The sequence below is a fragment of the Procambarus clarkii genome, chromosome 33, assembly GCF_040958095.1.
Source record: "Procambarus clarkii isolate CNS0578487 chromosome 33, FALCON_Pclarkii_2.0, whole genome shotgun sequence".
NCBI classification, from domain to species: domain Eukaryota; kingdom Metazoa; phylum Arthropoda; class Malacostraca; order Decapoda; family Cambaridae; genus Procambarus; species Procambarus clarkii.
In genome coordinates this window covers 36,122,849-36,133,145 of record NC_091182.1, presented here as the reverse complement: position 1 = coordinate 36,133,145, position 10,297 = coordinate 36,122,849, and the positions used below count along the sequence as shown (strand labels likewise).

Here is a 10,297-nt window from a genome sequence, read left to right as displayed (position 1 = left end):
AAAATATGTGACCAAGATATGTTAGGTTTGATTAGCTTAAGAGTGACTTCAAAAGCCGGCGCTGTTTGACTTTATAAGTGGGCTTAGATTGACTTCATTTGAAGGTTAAGTTTACCCTCCTCAGCTAGCTTAGTCTGACTACATCAATCGGCATAATTTCAACTCATCAATCATTTAGGCATTCTCCCCCCCCCCCCATCCCCTCCCCCACCCAGGCAATGAAGCGAGACTAGGCGCATGAGGCGGCATACTTACTGAGGCAAGGATGCCTCTGGCGTCTGCTTCTTAAATGGCTCCTTCCGTCCAATTTGCACTTTTGATCATAGTCTTTCCTTCCTCTTTGGACTTGTTTACATCATTTGAACAGTGACTGGTTGCCATGCAGCTGTGCCAGTGTTGCCAGCTGTAGGTGTTACATCAGCATACAGTGACTGGTTGCCATGCTGCTGTGCCAGTGTTGCCAGCTGTAGTGTTACATCAGCATACAGTAACTGGTTGCCATGCTGCTGTGCCAGTGTTGCCAGCTGTAGTGGTTACATCAGCATACAGTGACTGGTTGCCATGCAGCTGTGCCAGTGTTGCCAGCTGTAGGTGTTACATCAGCATACAGTGACTGGTTGCCATGCTGCTGTGCCAGTGTTGCCAGCTGTAGTGTTACATCAGCATACAGTAACTGGTTGCCATGCTGCTGTGCCAGTGTTGCCAGCTGTAGTGGTTACATCAGCATACAGTAACTGGTTGCCATGCTGCTGTGCCAGTGTTGCCAGCTGTAGTGTTACATCAGCATACAGTAACTGGTTGCCATGCTGCTGTGCCAGCTGTAGTGTTACATCAGCATACAGTGACTGGTTGCCATGCTGCTGTGCCAGTGTTGCCAGCTGTAGTGTTACATCAGCATACAGTAACTGGTTGCCATGCTGCTGTGCCAGTGTTGCCAGCTGTAGGTGTTACATCAGCATACAGTGACTGGTTGCCATGCTGCTGTGCCAGTGTTGCCAGCTGTAGTGTTACATCAACATACAGTGACTGGTTGCCATGCTGCTCTGCCAGTGTTGCCAGCTGTAGTGGTTACATCAGCATACAGTGACTGGTTGCCATGCTGCTGTGCCAGTGTTGCCAGCTGTAGTGTTACATCAGCATACAGTGACTGGTTGCCATGCTGCTCTGCCAGTGTTGCCAGCTGTAGTGGTTACATCAGCATACAGTAACTGGTTGCCATGCTGCTGTGCCAGTGTTGCCAGCTGTAGTGTTACATCAGCATACAGTAACTGGTTGCCATGCTACTGTGCCAGTGTTGCCAGCTGTAGTGTTACATCAGCATACAGTAACTGGTTGCCATGCTGCTGTGCCAGTGTTGCCAGCTGTAGTGGTTACGTCAGCATACAGTAACTGGTTGCCATGCTGCTCTGCCAGTGTTGCCAGCTGTAGTGGTTACATCAGCATACAGTAACTGGTTGCCATGCTGCTCTGCCAGTGTTGCCAGCTGTAGTGGTTACATCAGCATACAGTAACTGGTTGCCATGCTGCTCTGCCAGTGTTGCCAGCTGTAGTGTTACATCAGCATACAGTGACTGGTTGCCATGCTGCTGTGCCAGTGTTGCCAGCTGTAGTGGTTACATCAGCATACAGTAACTGGTTGCCATGCTGCTCTGCCAGTGTTGCCAGCTGTAGTGTTACATCAGCATACAGTAACTGGTTGCCATGCTGCTCTGCCAGTGTTGCCAGCTGTAGTGGTTACGTCAGCATACAGTAACTGGTTGCCATGCTGCTCTGCCAGTGTTGCCAGCTGTAGTGGTTACGTCAGCATACAGTAACTGGTTGCCATGCTGCTCTGCCAGTGTTGCCAGCTGTAGGTAATAATTTAATGTTTCACCGTCTATACTTAGGCCACTCGCTCTCTCGGCTCAGAGAGCGTACTTTTACTAACAGTTAGTGCTGTGAACGTCCATCTTGGGTCCTGGTCTCCTGCCCTCCTCTTCCCTCCTGCCCTCCTCTTCCCTCCTCCTATATGTCTTCTCCAGGCGCCTTAATATATTAGATCGTCAGTTGTTCTGCTCCCTTATCCTTTGGTTTACTCGACCAACTACTTGGGCTGGACGGTAACGCGACGGTCATGTTTCATGCAGGTCGGCGTTCAATCTCCGAACGTCCAAGTGGTTGGGCACCATTCCTTTCTCCCGTCCCATCCCTAATCCCAATCCTGACCCCTTTTTTTAAATTAAGACTAGGATTCATAAGGGATGTCCAATGATATACCTAGTGAAGCTGCAAGCAAAAGCTGTTATCCTACCTCAGCTCATCTGAAGCCTACACGTAGAAACTCATATATTTCATGAGAGTATACTTTGAAACTAACACATTGTGAACTATCATATATTGAACTTATCTAAGCTAAGTTTAAACCTACTCCTAGATGCCCATTTATTTCATGAGCCTTGTTATTATATGCTTTAGAAGGAATAGCCTTTATTCATTAAAAAACATTAAGTAACAATCATATAAGGAACAGGATGAGCTTGTAGCCAGCTGTGTGCCAGAGTCTTCATGTGAATAGTTGACCTGATCTCCCGTGTATCAATATGTTGAGCGAACAAGTTCCAGATGAGAGTAAGTCTCGGAAGGAATGAACGCTGATGGAGTGATGTTCTTGAGAATGGCACTTCCAGCATGAGAGTGTTGAAGGTTGAGAGCCTAGTGTTACGAGTGGGAACTACTGGTACTCCACGGAGTTGGGCCAAGTGCGGAACTTTGAGGATGTTGGCCTTGTACATAACAGTAAGACTAACAAGGTCCCGACGGTGTTGCAGGCTCTGATGTTCAGACCGTTCCCACCAGACTTGGTCAAGACTAGAGATAAGCCTTCTAGCCCGTCTCTCCACTTTGTCCAACAGTCTGACGAAAGATGGGGGGCAGGCAATCCAGGAAAGGGGTGCATACTCTAGATGGGAGCGAACTTGTGCTTCATATAAGGTTTTGCATCCCTTGCTGTCAAGAAGAGATGAGATGCGCCGTAGTGCTGTAAGTTTCCTGGCTGCCTTTTTAGCTAGGTTTAGCACATGGCTCTTCATTGTCAATGAAGAGTCGAACTTCATTCCCAAGATGTCAAATTCTACTGTGAACTCTAGGGATTTGCCGCCCATTTGCAGTTCCGTCCGATTCGCCATGTGCAGTCTAGTTATCATGTCCAGGTCACCAGTCCTGGTCACCAGTCCAGGTCACCAGTCCTGGTCTCCAGTCCAGGTCTTGAGGCCAGGTCTTCAGTCCAGGTCTTCAGTCCAGGTCTCCAGTCCAGTTCTCCAGTCCAGTTCTCCAGTCCAGGTCTTCAGTCCAGTTCTCCAGTCCAGTTCTCCAGTCCAGTTCTCCAGTCCAGGTCTTCAGTCCAGTTCTCCAGTCCAGGTCTTCAGTCCAGTTCTCCAGTCCAGTTCTCCAGTCCAGGTCTTCAGTCCAGGTCTTCAGTCCAGGTCACCAGTCCAGGTCTCCAGTCCAGTTCTCCAGTCCAGTTCTCCAGTCCAGGTCTTCAGTCCAGTTCTCCAGTCCAGTTCTCCAGTCCAGGTCTTCAGTCCAGGTCTTCAGTCCAGGTCACCAGTCCAGGTCTCCATTCCAGATCACCAGTCCAGGTCACCAGTCCAGGTCTCCAGTCCAGATCACCAGTCCAGGTCACCAGTCTAGGTCACCAGGCCAGGTCACCAGTCCAAGTCACCATTCCAGGTCACCAGTCTAGGTCACCAGTCCAGACCACCAGTCCAGACCACCACTCCAGGCCACTAGTCCAGGTCACCAGTCTAGGTCACCAGTCCAGGTCACCAGACCTGGTCACCAGTCTAGGTCACCAGTCCAGGTCACCAGTCCAGACCACCACTCCAGGCCACTAGTTCAGGTCACCAGTCCAGGTCACCAGTCCAGGTCACCAGTCCAGGTCACCAGTCTTGGTCACCAGTACAGGTCTCCAGTCAAGATCACCAGTCCTGGTCACCAGTCCAGGTCTCCAGTCAAGATCACCAGTACAGGTCACCAGTCCAGGTCACCAGTCCATGTCACCAGTCCAGGTCACCAGTCCATGTCACCAGTCCATGTCACCAGTCCATGTCACCAGTCCAGGTCTCCATGCAGTCCAGGACACCAGTCCAGGTCACCAGCGCAGATCTACAGTCCAGCTCACCAGTCCATGTCACCAGTCCAGGTCACCAGTCCAGGTCTCCAGTCCAGGTCACCTGTCCAGGTCACCAGTCCAGGTCTCCAGTCCAGGTCACCAGTCCAGGTCTCCAGTCCAGGTCACCAGGCCAGGTCACCAGTCCATGTCTCCAGTCCAGGTCACCAGTCCAGGTCACCAGGCCAAGTCACCAGTGCAGGTCACCAGTGCAGGTCACCAGGCTTGTCACCAGTCCAGGTCTCCAGTCCAGGTCACCAGTCCAGGTCACCAGTCCAGGTCTGTAATCCAGGTCTGTAGTCCAGGTCACCAGTCCAGGTCACCAGTCCAGGTCTGTAATCCAGGTCTGTAGTCCAGGTCACCAGTCAAGGTTACCAGTCCAGGTCTGCAGTCCAGGTCACCAGTCAAGGTCACCAGTCCAGGTCATCAGTCCAGGTCACCAGTCCTGGTCACCAGTCCAGGTCACCAGTCCTGGTCACCAGTCCAGGTCTCCAGTCCAGATCACCAGTCCAGGTCATCAGTCCAGGTCACCAGTCCTGGTCACCAGTCCAGGTCACCAGTCCTGGTCACCAGTCCAGGTTTCCAGTCCAGGTCACCAGTCCAGGTCACCAGTCTATGTCTCCAGTCCAGGTCACCAGTCCAGGTCACCAGCCCAGGTCTCCAGTCCAGATCACCAGTCTAGGTCATCAGTCCAGGTATCCAGTCCAGGTCACCAGTCCAGGTCACCAGTCCAGATCACCAGTCAAGGTCTTCAGTCCAGGTCACCAGTCCAGGTCTCCATTCCAGGTCACCAGTCCAGGTCTTCAGCCCAGGTATCTGGTCCAGATCACCAGTCCAGGTCACCAGTCCTGGTCACTAGTCCAGGTCACCAGTCCTGGTCACGAGTCCAGGTTTGCAGTCCAGGTCACCAGTCCAGGTCACCAGTCCAGGTCACCAGTCCTGCTCTCCAGTTATGGTCACCAGTTCAGGTCTCCAGTCTAGGTCACCAGTCCATGTCACCAGTCCAGGTCACCAGTCCATGTCACCAGTCCAGGTCACCAGTCCAGGTCTCCAGTCCAGGTCTAAAGTCCAGGTCACCAGTCCAGGTCTAAAGTCCAGGTCTCCAGTCCAGGTCACCAGTCCAGGTCTCCAGTCCAGGTCACCAGTCCAGGACACCAGTCCAGGTCACCATTCCAGGTCACCAGTCCAGGTTACCAGTCCAGGTCTCCAGTCCAGGTCACCAGTCCTGCTCTCCAGTTTTGGTCACCAGTTCAGGTCTCCAGTCTAGATCACCAGTCCATGTCACCAGTCCATGTCACCAGTCCAGGTCACCAGTCCAGGTCACCAGTCTAGGTCACCAGTCCAGGTCACCAGTCCAGACCACCGCTCCAGGCCACTAGTCCAGGTCACCAGTCTAGGTCACCAGTCCAGGTCACCAGACCTGGTCACCAGTCTAGGTCACCAGTCAAGGTCACCAGTCTAGGTCACCAGTCCAGGTCACCACTCCAGGCCACTAGTTCAGGTCACGAGTCCAGACCACCACTCCAGGCCACTAGTTCAGGTCACCAGTCCAGGTCACCACTCCAGGCCACTAGTTCAGGTCACGAGTCCAGACCACCACTCCAGGCCACTAGTTCAGGTCACCAGTCCATGTCACCAGTCCAGGTCACCAGTCCAGGTCACCAGTCTAGGTCACCAGTCCAGGTCACCAGTCCAGACCACCACTCCAGGCCACTAGTCCAGGTCACTAGTCTAGGTCACCAGTCCAGGTCACCAGACCTGGTCACCAGTCTAGGTCACCAGTCCAGGTCACCAGTCTAGGTCACCAGTCCAGGTCACCACTCCAGGCCACTAGTTCAGGTCACCAGTACAGGTCACCAGTACAGGTCACCAGTCCAGGTCACCAGTCCAGGTCTCCAGTCAAGATCACCAGTCCTGGTCACCAGTCCAGGTCACCAGTCAAGTTCTCCAGTCCAGGTCACCAGTCCAGGTCTCCAGTCCAGGTCACCAGACCAGGTCACCAGTCCAGGTCACCAGTCCAGGTCACCAGTCCAGGTCACCAGTCCAGGTCACCAGTCCTGGTCACCAGTCCAGGTCACCAGACCAGGTCACCAGTCCAGGTCTCCAGTCCAGGTCACCAGTCCAGGTCACCAGTCCAGGTCACCAGTCCAGGTCACCAGTCCAGGTCACCAGACCAGGTCACCAGACCAGGTCACCAGTCCAGGTCACCAGGCCAGGTCACCAGTCCTGGTCACCAGTCGTGGCGCAGGACGGCTGGTCGCTGCTGACAGTCTTACGAGGTATTTACTCTCTGGAGTGTTCACTGCAGAACCTCTCCCACTTGCGTACATGGTGGCTTGAAGGGTGTACACTTGACAACCTGTTTCCGCTCTTGGTTGTTACCGCTCATGGTCGTTAGTGTTCTTAGTCGTTACCGCTCATGGTCGTTACCGCTCATGGTCGTTACCGCTCATGGTCGTTACCGCTCATGGTCGTTACCGCTCATGGTCGTTACCGCTCTTGGTTGTTACCGCTCTTGGTCGTTACCGCTCTTGGTCGTTTCCGCTCTTGGTTGTTACCGCTCATGGTCGTTACCGCTCATGGTCGTTACCGCTCTTGGTCGTTACCGCTCTTGGTCGTTACCGCTCATGGTCGTTACCGCTCATGGTCGTTACCGCTCATGGTCGTTACCGCTCTTGGTTGTTACCGCTCTTGGTCGTTACCGCTCTTGGTCGTTACCACTCTTGGTTGTTACCGCTCATGGTCGTTACCGCTCATGGTCGTTACCGCTCTTGGTCGTTACCGCTCTTGGTCGTTACCGCTCTTGGTCGTTACCGCTCTTGGTTGTTACCGCTCGTGGTCGTTACCGCTCATGGTCGTTACCGCTCATGGTCGTTACCGCTCTTGGTCGTTACCGCTCGTGGTCGTTACCGCTCTTGGTTGTTACCGCTCATGGTCGTTACCGCTCATGGTCGTTACCGCTCATGGTCGTTACCGCTCATGGTCGTTACCGCTCATGGTCGTTACCGCTCTTGGTTGTTACCGCTCTTGGTCGTTACCGCTCTTGGTCGTTACCGCTCATGGTCGTTACCGCTCTTGGTCGTTACCGCTCGTGGTCGTTACCGCTCTTGGTTGTTACCGCTCATGGTCGTTACCGCTCATGGTCGTTACCGCTCATGGTCGTTACCGCTCTTGGTCGTTACCGCTCGTGGTCGTTACCGCTCTTGGTCGTTACCGCTCATGGTCGTTACCGCTCATGGTCGTTACCGCTCTTGGTTGTTACCGCTCATGGTCGTTACCGCTCTTGGTCGTTACCGCTCATGGTCGTTACCGCTCTTGGTCGTTACCGCTCGTGGTCGTTACCGCTCATGGTCGTTACCGCTCATGGTCGTTACCGCTCATGGTCGTTACCGCTCTTGGTTGTTACCGCTCATGGTCGTTACCGCTCTTGGTCGTTACCGCTCATGGTCGTTACCGCTCTTGGTCGTTACCGCTCTTGGTTGTTACCGCTCATGGTCGTTACCGCTCTTGGTCGTTACCGCTCATGGTCGTTACCGCTCTTGGTCGTTACCGCTCGTGGTCGTTACCGCTCTTGGTTGTTACCGCTCATGGTCGTTACCGCTCATGGTCGTTACCGCTCTTGGTCGTTACCGCTCGTGGTCGTTACCGCTCTTGGTTGTTACCGCTCATGGTCGTTACCGCTCATGGTCGTTACCGCTCATGGTCGTTACCGCTCTTGGTTGTTACCGCTCATGGTCGTTACCGCTCTTGGTCGTTACCGCTCATGGTCGTTACCGCTCTTGGTTGTTACCGCTCATGGTCGTTACCGCTCTTGGTTGTTACCGCTCATGGTCGTTACCGCTCATGGTCGTTACCGCTCTTGGTTGTTACCGCTCATGGTCGTTACCGCTCATGGTCGTTACCGCTCATGGTCGTTACCGCTCTTGGTCGTTACCGCTCTTGGTCGTTACCGCTCATGGTCGTTACCGCTCTTGGTTGTTACCGCTCATGGTCGTTACCGCTCATGGTCGTTACCGCTCATGGTCGTTACCGCTCTTGGTTGTTACCGCTCTTGGTCGTTACCGCTCTTGGTCGTTACCGCTCATGGTCGTTACCGCTCTTGGTTGTTACCGCTCTTGGTCGTTACCGCTCTTGGTCGTTACCGCTCATGGTCGTTACCGCTCATGGTCGTTACCGCTCTTGGTTGTTACCGCTCGTGGTCGTTACCGCTCTTGGTCGTTACCGCTCTTGGTCGTTACCGCTCATGGTCGTTACCGCTCATGGTCGTTACCGCTCTTGGTTGTTACCGCTCATGGTCGTTACCGCTCTTGGTTGTTACCGCTCATGGTCGTTACCGCTCTTGGTCGTTACCGCTCATGGTCGTTACCGCTCTTGGTTGTTACCGCTCATGGTCGTTACCGCTCATGGTCGTTACCGCTCTTGGTTGTTACCGCTCTTGGTCGTTACCGCTCTTGGTCGTTACCGCTCATGGTCGTTACCGCTCTTGGTTGTTACCGCTCATGGTCGTTAGTGTTCTTAGTCGTTACCGCTCATGGTCGTTACCGCTCTTGGTTGTTACCGCTCATGGTCGTTACCGCTCATGGTCGTTACCGCTCTTGGTTGTTACCGCTCATGGTCGTTACCGCTCTTGGTTGTTACCGCTCATGGTTGTTACCGCTCATGGTCGTTACCGCTCATGGTCGTTACCGCTCTTGGTTGTTACCGCTCTTGGTTGTTACCGCTCATGGTCGTTACCGCTCTTGGTTGTTACCGCTCATGGTCGTTACCGCTCTTAGTCGTTAGCGCTTTCGAAATGATTTACACATTTTTTCTTTAGCTTTTTAATGTGTTTTTCTCCTTGCTTACGTTCTCTTTTTGCTCATTTCATTTGTATTGTCGAGTAGTGTGCTTACCCCCCGCCCACCTAGATGTGTTTGCCAGGGATGAGCGTCAGCTCTTGGGTCCTGCCTCTCAACTTGCTTTCGCCTGATTTATAGTTTTTAAACGCTGTTTAGTTTTCTCATATTTATGTTTAAAGCCGTGAATGGTGTCTCGTTGCCTTACTTCGCCTCCTAGTTCGCTCCATTTGTTGCTTCTCTGACACAATTATTTATATCATCTCGGTGACTGTTGTTGTTGTTGTTTAAGATTCGTTACCTAGAACAAGTAGCACGGGCTATGGTGAGCCCGTAGTCTCAGTGACTCATTCACGAACTTAATTTCCTCCTGTGCTGCCTTTGTACAATCTCACCTTTGTCATGTACACTGTTCTTGGCTAACTTGGCGGTGGTCAGCGTCGTACGCTCACAGCCAAATGGACCTTGGTTCGATTCCAAGGCAGGACGAGACGTTTGGGCACGTATCTATTTAGGTTACATTCTGGTTTAATATGGTTAAAGGTCATTAATTGACCAGTGGGTCGTTGATAAGTTTATCACATTTCTTGTCCCCATTAATGGGATACCAAGTCTTCCAGGTCATCTATTTTAAATGATATGGGGTTTAATTCCTTTATTCCTTGTAACTCTTGCCTCTCAGCTCTGGGACAAGTTTGGGAGCATTCCTCTGGACGTTCTGCTTGGTATAGAACGAATTAGGGACTCTACGTGGCACCGACTGCTTCAGAACTGGTCTTGCGTGTTCAGTATACAAGGACCTGAAGCACTCCATGTTTAGACCTCTCCAGTGTATTTATATATCATCTATCTAAGCATATTCAATTATTCCAGTTTGATATAGGCTATGATATAGGAGGCAGTATGTAATAATAATAATTCTCGTTGTTGGGGACAGGAAGCCTTAATATATATATATTCTTTAGACTTGTAAATCAGAAATGATAACATTGACAGTAACTATTCGTACATGATATAAACAATGGACTGTTGCACCAAGAAAATAGACGTTTAGCACTATTAATCTTTTAGAGGGCAGTTTACTAGACGTATCATAGCATTTGTCTAGACCTAACCTAATATAGCACATGTCTATACATAACCTAATCTAACATAGCACATTTCTATACCTAAGAGAGAGAACATCTGTGTGTATTCACCTAGTTGTGCTTGCGGGGATTGAGCTCTGCTCTTTCGACCCGCCTCTCAACTGTCAATCAACTGTTTCTACTACTATATTTTTTTTCCCACACCACACACCACACACCACACACAC

At 51.8% G+C, this 10,297-nt stretch overlaps 1 protein-coding gene across 1 annotated transcript; it reads right to left on the bottom strand.

Moving 5' to 3' along the window:
- Positions 1 to 350: 350 nt before the first annotated feature.
- LOC138370801 (aggrecan core protein-like) lies at positions 351 to 3,164 on the bottom strand. Its single transcript, XM_069335404.1, has 5 exons — positions 3,114 to 3,164; positions 1,446 to 1,604; positions 1,022 to 1,180; positions 669 to 938; positions 351 to 524 (listed from the first exon to the last, which is right to left on the bottom strand). The coding sequence occupies exons 1-5, from the start codon at positions 3,162 to 3,164 to the stop codon at positions 351 to 353; spliced, it is 813 nt and encodes a 270-aa protein (XP_069191505.1).
- Between the last annotated feature and the right edge of the window lie 7,133 nt (positions 3,165 to 10,297).

Bases quoted from the DNA above. Each gene is read 5' to 3' on its own strand.
- LOC138370801 (XM_069335404.1), bottom strand. From the start codon at position 3,164: ATGGCGAATCGGACGGAACTGCAAATGGGCGGCAAATCCCTAGAGTTC. The intron at 939-1,021 runs GTATGTTGATGT...TAACACCTACAG, and splicing joins CAGCATGGCAACCAGTCACT to CTGGCAACACTGGCACAGCA. The intron at 525-668 runs GTATGCTGATGT...TAACCACTACAG, and splicing joins CAGCATGGCAACCAGTTACT to CTGGCAACACTGGCACAGCA.